At 54.8% G+C, this 20,620-nt stretch overlaps 2 protein-coding genes across 2 annotated transcripts; one reads left to right on the forward strand and one right to left on the reverse strand.

The window, feature by feature from the left end:
• Positions 1-4,994: 4,994 nt before the first annotated feature.
• On the forward strand, positions 4,995-6,330 carry MIND_00576100 (Oxidored-FMN domain-containing protein; the record flags this gene model as incomplete). Its single annotated transcript, XM_037362523.1, has 5 exons — positions 4,995-5,191; positions 5,239-5,344; positions 5,393-5,530; positions 5,578-5,668; positions 5,714-6,330. 5 exons carry the CDS (start codon positions 4,995-4,997, stop codon positions 6,328-6,330), a joined length of 1,149 nt encoding a protein of 382 aa, XP_037220444.1.
• A 574-nt stretch (positions 6,331-6,904) lies between these two features.
• On the reverse strand, positions 6,905-9,538 carry MIND_00576200 (DUF2235 domain-containing protein; the record flags this gene model as incomplete). The annotated part of the gene is made up of 7 exons (XM_037362524.1): positions 6,905-7,482; positions 7,533-7,920; positions 7,970-8,096; positions 8,150-8,210; positions 8,263-8,878; positions 8,932-9,123; positions 9,173-9,538. The coding sequence occupies 7 exons, from the start codon at positions 9,536-9,538 to the stop codon at positions 6,905-6,907; spliced, it is 2,328 nt and encodes a 775-aa protein (XP_037220445.1).
• Between the last annotated feature and the right edge of the window lie 11,082 nt (positions 9,539-20,620).

Raw genomic sequence — 20,620 nt, forward strand, 5'->3', positions numbered from 1 at the left:
ACATCTATTTGTTTTTTGTGTTTACACTTGTTAGGGTTCTTTTTGCACATACGGGACCTAGCTAAAGCAAGGTAATTTTGGTGCCAGAATGGGACAGAAAACCTCTACCCTTAACACGCCAAAATCTCGACATCAGGGCACGTTGTGTCAGATTTGATCATATTGCTGTTTACGTAACAGCTGAAATTTTGGTCTGTAAACCATTAATAACCAGAAAATGCCATTACCAAGGGTTGCAGATATGGTCTATTGCATAACATTTCTGTTTTTTTTTAAATCGGAAAGTGGTGGGGCACAGGTGGGAGGGTGCACATGACATCTGATAGTGATAGTGATAATGTCACAATTGTGGAGATATTATCAAATGCACTAGCTAGTTATTGGTTTATTTTATATAATTCAATTAAAATTTGAGCTTACTGTTGTGGTTGTTGTTATGTACAATATTGTAGAGTTACTGATAGTAGCAGAGAATCAGCAGCCTGACCTGATGACAGCTAGGGAGGCAGCAGCATTAGAGTGGCAGTGCTTCTGGCATAAGGAAGAAAGGTCTTGGTAGGTGAAGGTAGTGGGGTGCCCATGCCATGCCACCCTCTAATTACAGGCAAAGATATGGATGAGCAAACAAAGTTGATTATCTAAGTGACTCAAAAAGGTATTGTCTACAGTCAACACACTTAGCCTGACAGATTATGTAAGGGTCCCAAAAAGGAATTGTCTACAGTACACACACTCAGCCAGATGAAACTAATTATGTAAGAGTCTCAAAAGGTATTGTCTATAGCCAACATCTACTCTGTAGCCAAACCTCTGTGTAGCCAAACCAGAGGTTTGGCAATGAATAAATTATATTACTATATAAAAATATTCCACCATCCCAAATTTTCTATGCCTATGACAGGGAGAACTCTCAGGATGCCACATTAAATTTGGCTATTAGCTCAATTGCACTTTGCTACCATATGTGTTATATTATGGTCACAGGCCTGCAAAATAGATCAAAATACTTCAGTATTCTCTATATTCAAGCATACATTGTCTGATATATGCTTATCAACAACAAAAAACACAGTCCCAACTTGTATTATTACCAGGGAATGGTGGAAGCTAGGTGTAGCAGATGATGCTGTAGCATTTTATTCAATTCAGCACCCAAAATGGATGTGACATCGGCACTGAAATAAAAACATACGGTGTCTGGCAGCCTCAAGTGTGCCTGCTGAAAATTTGGTGAGCCGTACTGCTAACGACTCATTATCTATATTAGGAAACACCACCTGAGTTGCTGGCAGGGGGAAAATATTGCGCCAAGTTAATAAGTTTTTGTTCCGGAAAGTGTGGCAGGTGTCAAACCCTGGATTCAAAAACCCTTTTTCTTTGCCCTTTAAACCTTTTATTTTGGCCCTGGTTGATAAGATAAGACAAGGAGGAGATAAGATGGACGATAAGATGGTGATTGGATCATCAGATGTCGATGCTGATGTTGATTGACAGCGTGGAGTTGGACATGAGGCAAACAGCACGTAAAGGCATGGCTAAAGTATGACGTCATTGCCTCTCATATTAGGCATGGTAAACACATGGTAGTAGTATATATAAGTAGAGTAGATTCCGTCTTGTACCCCAGTCTTCAAATTGCATCATCTTTACGATATCTTTTCATGGTGCTTCTGGCTTGCCTTCACTGGCCAACTGGCATCCTCTGAATTGGTGTTGTTTGTGACAGCAGGAAATGTATACTTATTGCAAAGTTGTGAAGCTTAATATATGTGACTGTAAGGGCAACCTCGCGGGGCTCGAAATCAGAGTCCTGAGCAGAGGGGGAATCCTTAGTGAAACTACTACAACAGGAAGGGACGCTACAGACTCACCTGAGCAGAGGGGGAATCCTTAGAGAACAAGCCAAGGAGCCCTCTGCTCAGGTGCACTACTATATACTAGTGACCGGAGTAATGATAGAGTGACTGCATAGCGACGAACGACGCATGGGAGAAGTCAGGTGTCGTTAATGGACCCTAGGTGAGTGTCGAGTAGCCCTCGAAGCTCCGGAGAGGCAGGTTTGGGACCATGATGCCAAGGGAAGAGCCCAGGCATCCTTAGAAGGCCCAGGAAGGGCTTCGGGGGGTCCAGACTGCCTCTGGGCGTCTCCGCTTGTGACCATGACCGTGACAACCGGAATCGGAATCGGAATCGATTCCGGGTGTGTGACCGTGACGTGACGGCCGGAAACGGAGAGGGGGGGCATAGAGCGGAGAGGGAAGGAGTCGGTCTAGCCCAAGGGCTGGGGAGTGTCGGGAAGGACCAATGGGAATGGCGGCCAGCCATGACCACTGGAGGGTAGCGACAGGAGGGTCACTCGGAGACGTCCCCGGATGTCTCCAGAGAGGTGGAGGTGTGAGGGCATGCAGCCTGGGGCGCTGCAGTAGGTACGAGCCTTAACGGCAGTAGGCCTCGCCCAAAGGAAGACCCGATGACGGGGGCCGTGGTGGCGGAGTGGGGGGCGGAGCCATGGCGGGGCTCAGCCATCCGAACGTAAGCCCAAACACTGACATAGGTTGGGGACACCCAAGAGGTCCAACGGGTAGAGGTTGCAGGGAGACCTCGATGAGCGACAGCCCAGAGAGGCTATAAGGCCATAGGCTCGAGGTCTCAGAGGAAAGTGGTGCGTCCAGATCCGGAGAGGTCTCCGATGGCATTAGTGATCCCTGATGGTGACTCCGGAGAGACTCCCAGAAAGGGGTGGCCATGGGAGCCGGAGGTTGGGGACCACTGGATGCGGGATGTGGTGGGATAAGTGGAGGAGGAGCGTCAGGGTGCAGGAATACAGAGACTCGGGTGGAGACACGGAGACGCAAGTGGAGACACGGAGACGTGAGCGGAGACGCGGCGCTTGATGGGATCAAGTGACGGCATCAGGGTTTCCCCTGACATTGAGCATCAATATTGGCCACATTTACTACTACAACTGCAACTTCAGCTTGGTGTTTCTTTTCGGTGGCCTTTGCTTGGTGCCGATCTGCTGCCTTCTTATGATTCGTTATGCAAAGCTGTTGTGCTTCAGCGGCTATTCATATACTAGCAATCATTATAGAGAGGCTTCAGGAGTGTGAACTTAGTGGAAGGACACGTTGCAGCTGCAAAATATCATGCGTTGTCTCCTCACATTCATGCTACTCTCTTCTCGACATAACAGGCCTGCAATGCCCCAAATGACAGTTGTGTTGCACTAAGCACTGAGCACATAGAGCCTTAGGCTCAAGCAAGATATGGTATAGAAACAATAAGTGTCCTGCTAAGAGCCTAACACTTTTTAGCTAGTCCCACCTTGCAAGCTAACACATTGCTTAGAATCCACTATTAGTAAAACCAGCTCCGGATGTGGTACCATCCAAGAGCAAAAGTGCATACCAAACTCCATCTAGAGCTACAGGAAGGAAGGCTATGAATAGTGAGTGAGGTTATAATATCTGTATTTACTGTCTAACTTTTATGAGAAGTAAACTAAGCTGACCATGCTGAGACCTATATTCCTGGGTATGAACTATTTTAGCACTCTCCCATAATTAGTAGGTATCTAACTGTCCATGCTAGGTCTAAGGAGTGGTACCTGTAGATAATGCTAAGCATGTTCAACTTAATTCCAAGCTGAAGATTTTAGAAAATTAGATTAACTTTCAACAAGTTAGAGATGAAACCACTTATAAATATATATTGTAAGTATACTTCCAAAGTAGTCAACATCTTAGCTATGAAAATGGCTACATCACTAGTTTGTCTCAAGTCTCCTCTCTAAAGGCTCTTTCTAACCGTCCCAGTCTACCGTCCCCTAGTCCAACATCCCTAGATTTAATATCTCCTTAAGTTTGTTGGCTGGTAGCAGTGACTCTAGATTAGTAAAGGGAAGAGTTCAATATATAGGCATGGGTTAGAAGTTAAAGGTGGCTCAGTAGATAGTCCTGCACAAGGCTCTCTTAAAGGTAGGGAGAATGTTGGATCCAGAGGTAGCTTAATCTAGGCATGCTAGATCCTTATATAGTTCAAATTGTCCACTTTGTAATTTTAAACCAACATTTACCTAGCTTAGGGTTTTGGTAGGTCCTGCTAACATAGCAAAATATGCTTGTTACAGATCCTTACACTCCTAGCAGGCAGGCCCTTAGAGTTTCTTCTCTTTAAATCCTCCCTCTGGGGTTGCCCCTATACAAACCACCCTGACACACTGTTTATTCAAGGCGATCTTACCATCACTTCCAAAAAAAAAAAAAAACTAGGTGATTTTGAGAGCCATAACAATAGAAGAGCATATATTACAGCAGTATAAAAAAAAATTCAAGAGCATCCCCATCTTGCAAACACCTATGCTCATCTTAGGAAATTGGATCAGGCATTGATGTTAGAAGAATAGGTAGCAAATCTATAAGTTGAAAAGTTTGGATGGCCTGATTCTATATGTAGACCTGGAGACTTTCATAAGCTGATTGAGCATTTGTGCCATTTTGTAGTCAGTGGCAATGTTCTTTGAAATACTATATATGCCTTTGAAAAAAAAACTTAATTGAAGTAGCAATAAATGGGAATATACCAGGGTGTAAAGAATCATCCTCTGCATTTTGGTAAATACTAGTACCATTTTCCACTGTAAAGAATATTACCAAAAATGGTAGTGGCCAATTGTTATGTGGAAATGTTAACATCGAATAAAATAGGCTAGCAATGTCATCGTGATTTCATATATCATGATCCACGCATCACCGTCACACGTCATTGATCCCTTGCCGCAAACGCCCATGTCGACACAGCCAGCGCGCTGACTGAGCGGCGTAACAGTATGCTCGTAACCAGGTGTTCACGGGTAAACGGCGCCTTACCCATCCTCTTCTGGGCGGGCCACCCAACGGTGCGCCCATTCACTCTTCCTAGACGGCTAATCGGCCGCGGGTATATAAGGACGACGCTCGTTGGCAAGTGGGAATCCACAAACAGACACCTTTGGAATGGCAGCAAAATCACTGTTAACGCCTGTGGCGCTCGGAAGCACCACGCTCCGGAACCGTATCGGAATGAGCGCGCTGACGCGGAGCAGGGCCAGCGGGACCGTACCAAACGACGTTATGCGGGAGTACTACGTGCAGCGTGCGCGGGGCGGGGCGGGCCTGATCATCTCCGAGGGCGTGCTCATCACTCAGCAAGGGTGCGTTGCCGCCTCCTTGATTGCTCATTCGTTAATGCAGGGTCCAGCACTGAGTGGCCCGAGGCGCCCGGCATCTGGTCGCAGGCGCAGATCGATGGGTGGAAGAACATCGTTGACGCGGTACATGCGGAGGGGAGCAAGATATATGCGCAGGTCTGTGGTATCATTGGAAAAACGGAAGAGCGAGCTGATACTAGGCAGCTCTGGCATCTTGGCCGACTAAACCATCCAGCCGCGCCAGAGCAAATCGCTGCAGGTGTTCCTGTCTATGGGCCGTCTGCGATTATGGCGCGCGGCGGGCGGTTCCGACATATCCCAGGCGTCAAGGACTATGTCGTGGTAAGTCGTGGTCAAACCAACTCCATTCGGGGTTGATTGCCGCCTAGCCCACAGAGCTACCGGACCCTAAGACAATCATTGCGTTGTACAAGCAGGCGGCTCTGAATGCCAAAGCCGCGGGTTTCGATGGTGTCGAGAGTGCGTCTTTCATCGTTTTTCAGCAGTCTACTGACAAGCTGGTAGTGCACGGCGCAAATGGCTACCTCATCCACCAGTTCCTCGACTCCAGCGCCAACCAGCGCACCGACTCATACGGTGGATCCCCCAAGAACCGCACCCGCTTCGCCTTGGAGGCTGTCGCTGCTGCACAAGAAGTGTTTGGCGCTGACGTGTCCATCAAGCTGAGTCCTACGGGCGGAAACAACGACTTGGGCATGCCGCTGCCGGAGACGGTCGCGACGTTTGGCCACCTCCTGCAGCAGCTCGAGGCGCTCCCGACGAAGCTCGCCTATGTCGCGTTCATGCGGTACAACCCGCTCCACGACCCGATATACCCCGATGCGGACGGAAAAACTCGTGCGACGCAGTTCGATGTCATCACGACGTTCAAGCCCTACCTCAAGCAGACGCCGCTGTGGGCCAACTCGGCGCTCTCACTCGAGGAGGCGCTGGCCTACGTTGCTGATGGCACCGCGGCGGGTGTATTCTTCGGACTGAACTGGATCGCGCACCCGGACTTGGTCAAGCGCATCGAGCACGGGAAGCCGCTTGATAACCAGATCGACTTTGCACATTTGTATGGCGCGGAGGGCGTTGATCCCGCGCTGGGGTACACCGATTATAAAACAGCAGCGTATTAGATGTCTTAAATTTAGAGTTCACTTTTGAAACAAATCATTGTTTTAGATTTCCTTCTCTTGGATGGTGCAGCGACCGATGTGGGACAAATCAGTGAGACGGAGCGGGGCCAGTACAACTCGCCCTAGTCCCACTGTGATGGTTAAATATACACTCCCGGGCAGGCGCGGTATATCGACAATCGGCGCACCGATATGTTGATTCTCTCTCTCTCTCTCTCTCTCTATATATATATATATATAATATTTCTCTAGGTTGTGCAAACCTGTTTGAGCATTGATATTGAGTCTAAATTGAGAATATATGTATATAAAAAAAAGAAGATTCCGAGAAACATGCTTCGCGCAAGCGGGCTGGGGAGTGCGGTCGGCGGGCTGGGTGTTTGTCTGATGGACGTTTTGTTTTGATCTACCTCAAATGAACAGTGTTTTTGAAAAGCCTTCAATCTGCGTTGCTAAGTAGCACAACTCTAAAACGTTGGGATCATGCTGCCATGCGACAGTTCATACTAGTAGTAAGGTAGCAGTATGTTAACGTTCAGAGAATCAACACAAAAAAAATCGTAGGATAAAACACTCAATCCACCCACGTAGTTCTCTCCCAGTTCACCTCCGCGCGCGGCTTGTAGCGCTCTCCCCTAACCCCCTCCGCCTCCATGCGCGTCTTGACGCTGCGGTGCACCTTGACGCCCCACGCCTTCTGCTTTGGGATGAAGCGCGGGCGGCCCCAGTTGAACCCAAAGAACGTGACCCAGTTGTTGTCCCCGCGCTGGTAGCGCTGGCGCAGCGGGAGGAGCTCGAGGATCCACCAGAACCAGGCCAAGGACAGCTGGTCGTAGACGGGCGTGAGCGCGTCGACGAGGTCGTGCTCTTCCTCTGACTTAGAGAGGGAGGCGTCCTGGAGGATGGCCTCGTGGGCGGGGAGTGCGGCGGTGCGTACATCGAGGACACGTGCGTCCGCGGGGAGGGATAAAGGCGGCGGGCGCGGCTTGACGAACGGGTAGAGCGAGTCGGGGTCAAGCCCGATGCTGCGCAGTCCCTCCGTGTCGAACATGATACCGCTGTCCGTCTTGAAGCACTCCCGGATCATCCACCGCAGCGGGATCCGCGCGAGGTTGTGGGTCGTCTCGTTCGAGACAGAACCGCCGCCGATGTCTGGTGTGAATGTTTGAGCAAACAATCACTGTGACACGAAAGTGACCTACCGCAGTGGCACCCGGCGAACCAGACCTCCTCGATGTCGGTCGGCAGCGAGCGGTCGCGCGCATACTTGTGCTCGAGCATCTTATGCGACATCTTCTTCGTCGGCTTGCGGCTCGGATGGCTGCTACCGTTACTGCCGCTACCGTTGGCTGCGCCCGCAGCCGGCGCAAGATCGCTGGGGCTGATCCCGAGGTTCTGCTCGTCCGCTTTAGGACGGTTCCAAAGGTTGACCTTGAACTTGACGCGCCGCTCGTCGAGCGCCATCGCGTGCCGGAAAGTGCGCACAATCGTGTTGGACGTTGTGAACGGCAGTCGACGGGGAATCAGGCCCACAGAATTGACGGTGTCCCAAACGCCGAGGAACTCAATGTCGACATCGTTCGAGAAGGCCTATCTCCAGCTTAGTCAAGGATGTAAGACTGCCGCGCTAGCGGCGCACCTTCTTGAATGCATTCGACTGCTTCCACCCGACCTCGTCCGTGCGCGTGAACATCTTGTACGCGAAGGGGATCTGCTGGTGGTTCGAAGCAGGCAGTAGACCGACTTTGTGCAGCATTCCCGCAAGACTAGTCAGTTCGTTAGCCTCTAAGCAATGGATCTAAGGCAGGCGCCGACTCGCCTCCGGGCAATGTATGCTCCGCGGGAAAACCCAAAGATGCAAATGCGATCGCCCGCGGTGTCTGCAAAGCGTAAGCCAACTTGAACGGGCGGTAGAGCGCAAATGAAGCGCACAGTTCTGCATGAGGAACTCGTATCCCCCCATTACATGCGCATCGAGGTTCCACGCAATCGCCTCGTCGACGAACTTGTTTACACGGCTCCACATGGGGTCGGCGATCTCGGGCGTGGTATACGTGCCGATGCCCGCCTGGTAGTAGACCATCTGCTGCGAGCGGTCCGCCTTGGGCAGCATGGAGAAGAGCTGCACGATATTCGAGTTGTCGGAGTCGAACTGGTCGCCTGTGCCGTCGAAGCAGAGCACGAGCGTCCGGAAGGGGTGCGAGGGCGGGATGACCCTGGGGGTGGGCCCAGAGGCGGGGAACTCGGAGGACAGCGGGGTGCCGGTCGAGGGAAGACCCGCAGTTGGCGGTGGTGAGACAACTTGGGTGGGGAGAGTAGGGTCGATGGCGGACGGCTTGGTCGCCGGGAGGCTGGTCCCGATGACGGACCCGGCGGGCGTCCCCACAATCGTTGCCTCCGTCGCGCTGCGCTCGTGTGTTGGTTGGTCCATGGATAGCAGGGGCGTGGGGGAAGGTAGGAGGAAAGGCACCGCCCGGATTGGCGGAGGCCATATGTATAGCGGCTGCCCAGCATTAGCGCCGCCCAGCGCGCGTGACCTCCAAGCCTGCTGCCAATCGCTCGTCAATCGCGGACGAATAGGGAATAGGCGATGCGTATCACATTAAGCCTGGAAGCCTGCCCAATCTCTTCTCTTCTCTTCTCCACCCGGTCGCCGCGTCCTCCAATCGCCGCTCTCCCCGCTCGTTTCGTGTCCAGTCGTTTGCGAGGTGGCTTCTTCTGCGCCCTTGTCCCGCATTCGGACAAGGACACGGACCGCCGGCGGTATTGACAAGCGCGTTGTTCGCGCGTCGCCTACATACTTGTGATTTGCGACGTCGCTGATTCGCTGGACTGGACTGACGGGATGATGGAAGTTCGGGACAGGCGCGTCACCGTCCGTGACATCGACGATGATGCGGTTTATCCGCGAATCAGTGATCACCGATGGGTGACGTGGTGTGACGCGTGCCAGCGAAGCTTGGCTCTGCACCATCACCCGCTGCAAAACTGGCGCCGGCGGGTCCGGCGCTGGGTGCCCGCTCTCTTGGGCTCCGACGCGACACACACCATTGGAAGGGATGACGCGTGCGTATGGACGTGACAGTGGCCGGCCGGGAAGATTCGCCCTGTCAGGCACGAGACTGGCAGCGGCGTCGACTGTTCGCCTCTTTTCCGGCGCCGGTAAGTCGCTGGTCACTTTCCCAGACCCTCCGTCCTTCCCAAACATAGAATCGCGCCTCGCCACGCCTGTCGCCTGTCACCCTCCCTTCCGCCCTTCATACTGGTCATGTGCACCTTACATCCGCCCCGTCACCGCATCATCGCGCGTGCCATTCGCCATTCCTGGCTGACGGGGTGCTTGCCTTGGAAGGCACGTCGTGACATGGTCTAGCCCGCGTCGGCTCGCGCTCCCGCGAATCCGAAGACATTGTATAAAAACGCCATTCTCCGTCGTTTTCCCGGACCCTCTACCTCCACCGTCTCCCAGCCAGCAGACGACCATGACAACGCCGCCCCCCCCCACCCACCATCACACCTCTCCAAGCCTTCTCGCTCGGCGCTGACTCGGTTTACCTCTCTCGCCGGGGCTTACCCAAGGCGCCAGACGGTCACTACGACTGGGAGAACCAGTACGCCCCGGGGAACTCGCCCTCCGCACATGCAGGTGTGACCAACATCGTCAACGCTGCCGCCACTCTCGAGAAGAAGGGCAACATCGTTCCCCCTCCGGCTGTCGTCGCTGCCTTCGTCGAGCAGGCGCTCCACCCTAATGATATCGACGACCGTAAAGGCGCTGTACGCCCCTCCACTATTCCCTCTCCCGTTTATGATACTGACCCGCCGCAGTTCCAAGGCGGCCTTGACATCCTCTCGCGGCTCCCGCCCAACACCGAGCTCACAAAAGACCTCTCGGACAAAGCCATCGGGCTGCTCTACAACAACATCCCTCATGTGCGTTGCCCATCCGTTTGTTCCACCTACATTCATCCCTTTCCAGCCCCGTGCCGCGCTACTTGGCCAGGCGCACTCCTTCCGCCAGGCCGACGGTGGTGGGAACAACCTGCAGATCCCGGACCTGGGCCGGGCCGGGACGCCATATGCCCGAAGTGTACAGGGAAAGTGGTGCTACGCGCCGACGTCGCTGCCCGACCCCGGTGTCGTGTTCGACGCGCTCTTCAAGTCCCGCGGGCGCAAAGACCACCCGAACGGCAACTCGAGCTTCACTTTCGCGTTTGCGACGCTCGTCACGCATTCCCTTTTCCGCTCGGACCCGAAGGACTGGAATATCAACGCGACGTCGTCCTATCTTGACTTGAGCCCGCTCTACGGCATCAGTGCGTCTTCCTCTTCCCCATCAGATGCCTTGGCTAATGTCTTAAAGACCAAGAAACACAGGATCTAGTCAGAGACAAGGACGCTGGCCGCGGCCTGCTGTACCCCGACGTCTTCTCAGAAGAGCGCCTCATCTTCCTTCCACCCGCGCCGAGCGCCTTGCTCGTCATCCTTAACAGGAACCACAACGTGCGTTTCTCTCAACGCAAGAGAAGTCGATGGCTGATTGACGTTAGTACATCGCCGAGATGCTCCTGAAGATCAACGAGCGCGGCCGCTGGAGCGATCCCCCGCCAGAAGACGCCGCGAAGCGTGCGAAACAGGACGAGGAGATTTTCCAGACGGCCCGCCTTGTCAAGTGCGCTGTTTCTGACTATGTTGTCACTCTCTATGCTAACTCCTGGCTTGTATGTAGCTGCGGGCACTTCATGGGCTTGATTATGTCGGACTACGTTGCGGGTTTCCTTGGGCTGTCCGAGGGCAATGCATGGAGCATGAATGCGTTCGACCCGATCAAGGAGGGAGGCGTTGAAGTCGGCCGTGGGGAGGGCAACCACTGCAGCGTCGAGTTCAACGTGCTCTACCGCGTGCGTCCCTCTATCTCGGCAATGGGTGTGATATTGATGATGGTTTGTAGTGGCACCCCACGCTTTCTGCGGCAGACCAGAAGTGGACCGAAGACGCATTCAACCGCACGTTCAACAACAAGCCGTTCGACCAGATCACGATGACCGACTTCTTCACCCAGTTCGGCCGCGCGTTCGCCTCCGTGAGCCCTGATCCGCGCAAGCGTACCTTCGGCGGGTAAGAACGCCCCCAAACCCGTTCACATCATCCTGATTCGCACCCACAGCCTCACTCGTGGCCCGGATGGCCGCTTTGCCGACGACGACATCGCCAAGATCCTGCAAGACGCAACGGAACACCCGGCCGGCTCGTACGGCGCGCGTGGCACGCCTGAGGTGCTGCGTGTGATCGAAATCATGGGGCTTGAACAGGCGCGCCAGTGGGGCGTCTGCACCATGAACGAGTTCCGGCAGTTCCTCGGGCTCAAAGCCTTCGAAGACTTCGAGGAGTGGAGCTCTGACCCCGGCGTCGTGGCCGCGGCACGACAGTTGTACGGGCATATAGATAACCTGGAGCTTTATACCGGGTTGCAGTGCGAGGACCTCATGCCGCTTTCCCCGGGCCTGCGCTTCCATGCCGGATACACCATGACGCGGGCCGTGCTTGCGGATGCCATTTCGCTCATCCGTGGTGATCGGTTCTACACTACCGACTTCACGCGTGCGTTTGCTGTCCGTTGTATGCGCTTATCTGACCGCGTTGTGCAGCCGCCAACCTCACGAACTGGGGATACCAGGATTGTCTCCGGGATCCGCATAACGGTGGCTTCGGCGGCGAAAGTAACTTGCTAGTAACTGATCTAAGGCGTGGCTCTAACGTTAATCTTAGTGCCGAAACTCCTGATGCGCCATCTCCCGCGGCACTATCCCTATGTAAGCAGCCTGACCAGCCTCTCGCTATCAACTCACGTGTGCAGAACTCTGTCTACGGCTGCTTCCCCTTCTTCACCCCGCAGAAGATGCAGGACAGCCTCACGAAGCAGGGTATCGCCTCGCAGTACACGTACACCCGCCCCGTCGCAACTCCTGTGCCCGTCGTGCTCAACGACTTCACGGCGATCAAATATGTCTTCGACGACCCGCGCCGCTTCCCGAATGTTTACGACATGAGCGGCCTTGGTAACGGTTATGGGTTCATGCTGACGTTCGACACGCCCTCTAAGCACGACCCCGACCACGCGCTTGCCGCACATGCTGTCTTCCCTGACGCCAATTCACTCAAAGAGCACAGCCTGTGGTACCGCGACACGGTCGTCCAGCTGATCAACGACCGCTCGATGCGCATCGACGGGGTCAAGGGCAACTTCGTGGACATCGTCAAGAACGTGATTAATGTTGCGGGGGTGCACTGGGCGACGGATAAGCTGTGTGGCCTGCCCTTGAAGACCCCGCAAAACCCCAGCGGGCTGTATACTGAGCAGGAGATCTACGATATGTTCAGCACCCTGGTCAGTTCCTCTTTTACTCGCTAGGTTGACAGGTTTAAATCCCTTCTAGTTTGCGCTGTCATTCCTCGATATCGGAGACAACGAGCACGGCTTCTCGCTGCGCTACACCGCCTTCCAGTCGGGCGGTGTCCTCCAAGCACTCATTGCGAAGACTATCCTTGAAGTCGCACCGCAAAGCGCGCCGAGCCGCATCGTCGGCTTCCTCGGCAACGTTTCCAAGTTCCTCTGGTCGCCTGCTGACAAGCCCTACTACCCCTTCCTCAGCCGCCTCGCGGAAAGCGGCCGGCCGCTCAACGAACTCGTGGCCATGGTCGTCGGCCTCGCGATTGGCTCGTCCGTCAACTTCGCGCAGGCGGCGGTGCACGTGCTCGACTTCTACCTGGACGAGGAGCGCGCGGCAGAGAAGGCGCAGATCGTCGCTCTGATTAACAAGACGGACGCCAAATCGACCGAGCTGCTGTACGGCTATGTGCGCGAGGCGATGCGGCTGAACCCCCAGTTCACGGGCCTCTGGCGCGATGTGGTTGTTGCGACGGACATCCCGCAGGGTGCGGGTAAGCCGCCGATCAAGGTGAAGGCCGGCGACCGCCTGTGGGCGAGCTTCCGCAATGCCCATATCGACGTGAGTCCATAAATCCCTCATACTTCCCTGCTAAGCTCCACACCAGCCCACGGACTTCCCGAACCCCACCGCCGTGGACCCCACGCGGCCAAAATCGTCGTACCACCTTGTCGGCGCGGGCTTCCACTCCTGCCTCGGGCAGCAGCTCGCGGAGACGACGATTGCGGAGATCCTCAAGGTCGTGTTCCGCTTGCCCGGTGTCCGCCGCGCGCCAGGCGACATGGGCCGCCTCGCGGGCTTCCGCAGCGTCATCGATGAGACCGAAACGAACGTGTATCTGACGCCGTATGGCGGGACGAGCCCGTGGCCTGGGGAGATGTACATCCAGGTGCGTTGTTTTCTGTGTTCTCGCGTGGTGAGGTAACTGATGGGATTGTTTGTAGTGGGACGACCAGCTCGCGAATGGCCACTAGGTGTTGCCGTGAACGCATATTTCTTTCTGCATCCCGTTGTTATCATGATCATGTTATTCTTAGCTCTGAATCTAATTCGTCTGTGGCAGCTCTGCTTCTGAGACGTAGTTTAAGATGAGATTGAAAGAAGTGGTTTACACTGAATGGCTCCAAGGTCTAGATCTTGTCGCAAAGTTATTTTCCCCTATAGGGCCTTGTGCCTTCCAATTATGGATACAATTATGAAATCTCCATACTCATATCCATATCATAATCATAGGCTTTGCCATAATCATATCATACTCATAATCATTGATTATAGGGCCCGGGCCGGCCCTGTTCCTGACATAAACCTTTTATTTTGGCCCTGTTTGATAAGATAAGACACGGAGGAGATAAGATGGACGATAAGATGGTGATTGGATCATCAGATGTCGATGCTGATGTTGATTGACAGCGTGGAGTTGGACATGAGGCAAACAGCACGTAAAGGCATGGCTAAAGTATGACGTCATTGCCTCTCGTATTAAGCATGGTAAACACATGGTAGTAGTGTATATAAGTAGAGTAGATTTAGATCTACTCTACCCCAGTCTTCGAATTGCATCACCTTTACGATATCTTTTCACAGTGCTTCTTGCTTGCCTTCAAGTTCACTGGCCAACTGGCATCCTCTGAATTGGTGTTGTTTGTGACATGGCAGGCTATATCAATTCTTGAATATGTTCACCTCCCAATGAGGCTCTCATGAATTAGGGCCTGTGAGAGGGTGACTCGTGAGCTATCCAAGCTCTATATATATAAGTAGGAGGGTTGTGAACTATGGAAATTAGAGTATACACACTATATTTTCAGTGTCTTTACACCCATATAAGGCTCAAATCTTTCATATGTAAAAAGTTTTTTTACCCCCTGGGGACCCCTCCTGCCCCATGTGCCTGATAAGAATCTTAAAGCCTTGCGCCAAATTTCTAACAAATCAGTTTTGCAGATCTGCAAGCACTGTAATCTCGATGTCACATGCTCCACGATCAAGGTCTTTGATTTATTAGAAATCTGGGGCACTGATTTGGACCCCAATCTCTGCTATATAAGTCCAGCTTTAGGTGGCCGTTTTGGCCTGAAACCCCGATCTGATGACCTTGGCATAATGTAATTATAATCATATTTATTCATAATCATATTTTTATGGATGATTATGGAGGAGGCATATTATAATCAATAATCATATTCAATTAATTATACTCAGAATATAAATCTGTGTCAGGGGAACCTCCCAGGGATCGCCCAAGAGACCTCTTTGGCTGGCGGCCCTTTGGCCTGCTGTGGAAGTACTGGCTTGTGCAGTGTTCGCCAGAAGAACGGTTGATATGTCCGGGATTGGGGGAGCACCAATGAAAGGATTTCGGAGAGAAAAGAGTGGAAGAATTCGTGAAAGCGTGAAAGCAAAAGTGAAGGTAAAATCGCAGAAACTCGTTCCGGTCGTGAAGCTCTGCTCGGGGGCTCGGGGACTCGAAAGGCGCAAGAATCTGGTGGTCGGGGGCTCGGTGTTCACGAGCAACTTGCCCTCGGTGGAGCAATCTCGGCACTGGTTGCGAACTCGGTGGTGGTTGGGGTGTGAGGAGTTCTATTAAATGATGATGTAGACTACAAACAAATAGCCACATCAAATATTGATGATGGGCGTCCTAAAGCGGAAACTGCCTCATAAGGAAAAGCTACGTAAGGGACATTCCACACTTCCACACTGCTGATTCCAATTCCGTGTCAGGGGAACCTCCCTTTCGGCCCCTCGGAGACGATTCCGATTCCGGTCCGACTCCGGTTCCGACTCCGGCGATCGCATCACCGCCTCCGTCAGGCGCATCGCCGCCCCCGCCTGGCGATCCCCCTGGGACCTGGCCTGCGACATGGCGCAGGCATACTGCACGGAGCAACGATCAACCTTGGCGCGTCAAGAGCACAGTATATAGTTCCGCTACCTAGCAGGCGGACCCTTAGAGTTTCTTCTCTTTGGATCCTCCCCTGCTAGGTCAGCCTCACTTGTATTTGCTTACTTCTATTCACTCTTTGGATCCTCCCCTGCTAGGACCTTGATCTCAGGCCTCCGGGGTTGCCCTTACAGCAGAAGAAACTCTCTACGGGATCAACCGGACAAGATTGCCAGGTTCGGCGCTGACTCAGGCTCGGAGTCCGAGTCCACTCCGCCCTCGCCACCGCCCCTGCCACTTGTCCCCTCCTCCTCTGCCACTCCTGTCGTCCCCGCACCTGTCATGCCTTCCGGAGCTACTCCTGACGCTGACACTCGGCTGGATGCACTCAAGGCGAAAATCGACCGCCTAACTGAGGCCCTTACTCTCCTCACCACCCAGGCTTCCGCTGCCGCTGCCGCCGCTAATACTGCTGGCGGACCGCAAACACCACCACCGGAGACGTCGATTCCGACTCCGACTCCGGTTCAGGGCGATTCCGAGGCCCTCTTTGGCGACATCAACCTCGCCTCAAAATTGGTTTTACGACCAAACCCCCCGTTCACCTTTAACGGCGATCGGAAACGGCGGCGCGTTCCTCTACGCGGTCCGCACCTACGCCCGCCTTGCCCCTGAGGCCTTCGTGGTCAATGGAGAGGCGAGCGAGGAAAAGGCCGTCCGCTATGCCATGTCGTTTATGGCAGAAGGACCTGCTCAGCAATGGGCGGAGCGCCACGGAAGCAAAGCCCCGTTTCCGTTTCCGTCCTGGGGCTCGTTCGTTCCGAGTTTTGACTCCGGTTCGTCGAGGAGAATGAGCAAGATCACGCTCTCTCCAAACTGGAGACTTCCGCCTATCACATGGGCACCAAGGATGTCTACCAGTACACCGACGACTTCGAGGACCTGATGGACCTCACCGGATTCGAAGACACGTTGGTCAAGGTGACCAAGTTCCGCCACGGACTTGATCCCCTGATCAACAACGGAATCACGTCCTCGAATGACCCCCCCGGACCTCCGGGACTATCTTAGCTGGCGCACCCGGGCCTTCCGTCAATACGAGGCCCTGGTCCGGGCCAAGCTGATCAAGTCAGCCGCCCCCAAGACGCCTGGCGGTTTGATTCGGACTCCGTTTCCGGTCAACCGCGTCCCGGCTCCGGCTCCCTTCCACCCGGTGGCTCCGGTCGTGCCACCCGCGGCCTGCGCCCCCGCTCCGGCGCCTCCAGCTCCCGTCCCCATGGAGTTGGATCGCACTAGGGCTCGGGGTGCCCCTCGTCGCGCCTGCTTCAGGTGCGGCGACCCAAACCATCTCGCCCGAGATTGCCCCCTCCCCGCGGATGTCCGCTCAATGGACATCCTCGACGAGGTGATCCAACAACTCGGTGACGAGATGTTAGCGGAGTTGATCGCCCGCTACTCGGACACAGCTGCGCTGCCGGAAACAGCCCGGAGTCGATGGCCGGAGAGGATTTTGTCCCCGCGACGAGTGACTGGTGTGCCCTCGTTCGCGTCCGTAAATCGTTTCGCTTGTTTGTATGACGAATCAATTCCTTTGCCCTACAACGAGCCTGAAATAAAAGACATACCCTCCCCCGCCCCCGTTTCGACTCCGTCTCCGACTCCGCCCACGACTCCGGTCATCGTCCTTCGCCGCCTCACTGCCTGGGAAAAGAAATTGCCCAAGCAGTACACTGTCGCTGCTTCCCCTGGAGTGAACTCCCTCCACCTCCCGTTGGAGCTAGAGTCCACTACCAGCGCTTAAGCTCTCGCTCTCTGGCCTGGTTGACTGTGGTGCCACCTCCGACTTTATCGACACGAACTATGTCGCTCGGAATGGCATTCCGGTCCGCACCCTGGCGCAACCGATTCCGGTCTTTAACGTTGATGGCACTCCGAACGACGCTGGCTCCATCAACCAGATCGCGGACTTGGTCTTACGCTACAAAGGCCATTCTGAGCGTGTTCAACTCGCCGTCACTCATCTTGGTAAACAAGACCTTATTCTGGGGTACTCCTGGCTGCGGAAGCATAACCCGGAAATCAATTGGGAAACCAAGGAGGTCAAGATGACACGGTGCCCCCGCGGCTGCTCCACTTGCCGCGAGGAAGAACGCGTTGAACGGACTGAGCTACGGCGACTCCGGCTGCTCCAGAAGCGACTCCGCTCCGGCCCGTTCCCCTCGGTCTGCGCCATGGACCTCTCTGGGCCTGACGACGGAGACGATTCCGTCTCCGGTGACGACTCCGCCCTGCCTGATCTGATGCCGGACTCCAACGACGATGAAGACGATGGTCAGCTTGAAGATGGTGACCGCATCTTCTACACCTCGTTCCGCCCCTCGGAGGAGATACGCGCTGGCAGTACTGTCTCACAGCGCCTGGCCGAAGCCTTCGCCAGGAACTCCGCCCCTCCGCCCTCCGAGATCCCGGACTGGGCTAAGGAGTTTCAGGGACGTCTTCAACAAGGAGTCCTTCGACACGCTACCGGAGCGGAGAGCCTGGGACCACGCCATTGAACTCGTCCCCGACGCTAAGCCCACCAACTGCAAGGTGTACCCCATCTCGCCCCTCGAGCAACGCGAGCTCGACGCATTCATTGAGGAAGGGCTTTCGACGGGCCGGATTCGCCCCTCCAAGTCTCCGATGGCGTCTCCGGTCTTCTTCGTCAAGAAGAAGGACGGCGGACTCCTTCGTCCAGGACTACCGTGCTCTCAACGCGATGACTGTCAAAAACCGGTACCCCCTTCCGCTGATCAACGACCTCATCAACCGGCTCAAAGGCGCTCGTTACTTCACCAAACTCGACGTCCGTTGGGGCTTCAACAACGTCCGGATCAAGGAAGGTGACGAGTGGAAAGCGGCTTTCCGGACTAACCGAGGCCTGTTCGAGCCCTTGGTGATGTATTTCGGCCTGACAAACTCTCCCGCGACGTTCCAAACGATGATGAATGACATTTTCCAGGACCTCATCCTCTCCGGAGACGTCATGATCTACCTTGACGACATCCTGATCGCCCATTCCGACCTCCGGAAACACCGGCAGATCGTTCAGGAGGTCTTGCGGCGACTCCGAGAGCACAAGTTGTACCTCCGAGCGGAGAAGTGCGACTTTGAAAAATCGTCAATCGAGTACCTCGGAGTCATCATCTCCCACAACCACGTCGAAATGGACCCCGTCAAGGTCGCAGGCGTCTCCGCTTGGCCGACTCCGGAAAACAAGAAGGACATTCAGCAGTTCCTTGGGTTCGCTAATTTCTACCGCAGGTTCATTCGGGACTTCTCGACCCTTGCGCGCCCTCTTTTCGTGCTCACCAAGAAGGACCAGCAATGGACTTGGGGCGACGCGGAGGCCTCCCGCGTTCCAAGCGATCAAGGACGCAGTCACCTCGGAACCGGTCCTGGCGATTCCGGACGACGCACGGCCTTTCCGACTTGAGGCGGACAGCTCTGATTATGCGACGGGGCGGTTCTTTCACAATCCGCCCCGGACGGGAAGTGGCACCCTGTAGCATTCTATTCCAAAAGCTTAAATGATGTCCAACGCAACTACGAAATCCACGACAAGGAGATGCTCGCGATCATCCGCGCACTCGAGGAGTATAGACACTTCCTCGAGGGCGCCGCGCATCCCGTCGAGATTTGGACTGACCATAAGAATCTGGAGTACTTCAGGAAGACGCAGCACCTCAACCGGAGACAGGCCCGCTGGTCCCTCTACCTCTCCCGGTTCGACTTCACGCTGCACCACAAGCCTGGCCGCGACATGGGCCGACCTGACGCCCTCTCTCAGAGACCCGACCACGGAATCGATTCCGACAACTCCCGACGTCGTCCTTCTGCGGCCCGAACTCTTCCATGTCCGCGCTCTCGAAGGTGTTTCCGTTTCCGGCCCTGGTTCTGAACTCCTTCGCGACATCCGCGATGCCCTCTCCGGTGAGCCTGACTTAGAGGAGCCCGTCGCACTAGCGGCCCGGCAACTCCTAAAGGTCCAAGGTCAAGCTCGAGGCCCCCGCTCCTCGCGCTCCGACGAGTGGGCTGTCTCCGGTGGTCTTCTTCACTTTCGTGGGAAGATTGTCGTACCTAAGGATAAGGACCTCCGGAGACGCATCATCGAGCTCTGCCACGACACTCGAGTTGCCGGACACGCTGGTCGCTTCAAGACCTTGGAGTTGGTCTCCCGGAACTACTGGTGGCCTCAGATGTCTCGCCATATTGGCCGGTACGTCGCGACCTGTGACTTGTGCTGTCGCACCAAAGCACTCCGGAGACTGCCCCACGGAGAGCTGCACCCGACGGAAACGCCCCCAGAGCGTTGGCATACCGTCTCCGTCGACTTCATCGTCGAGCTTCCGGAGGCCCATGGGTACGACGCGATCATGGTCGTCGTCGACACCCTTGGGAAGCGTGCCCACTTCTCGGAGTGTCACACCACGGTCGACGCAGTAGGGGCGGCTCGCCTCTACTACCGGAATGTCTGGCGCCATCACGGGACTCCGGAGAAGTACGTCTCCGACCGCGGCTCGCAGTTCATCGCGGACTTCACCCGAGAACTCTGGCGTCTAATCGGCATCAAGCCTGCCACGTCCACCGCGTACCACCCGCAGACAGACGGTCAAACAGAGCGCGTCAACCAGGAGCTGGAGCAGTACCTGCGGATCTTTACCAACTATCAGCAGGACGACTGGGATGAGCTGATTCCGGCCGCAGAATTCGCCTACAACAACCACGTTCACTCCTCCACGCAACAAGTCCCCTTCATGACGGACACGGGACGACTCCCGCGCATGGGCTTCGAACCCGGAGTCCGTTCCGCTATGGAGTCCGTGAACGAGTTCCGCGACCGGATTGCCACTGGTATTGCCGAAGCTAAGGCCGCGCTCACTAAGGCCAAAGAGGAGTACAAGCGCTACTACGACCG

This window comes from Mycena indigotica (assembly GCF_014461135.1).
Source record: "Mycena indigotica strain 171206Taipei chromosome Unknown Mind.scaff0005, whole genome shotgun sequence".
Taxonomy (NCBI): Eukaryota; Fungi; Basidiomycota; class Agaricomycetes; order Agaricales; family Mycenaceae; genus Mycena; species Mycena indigotica.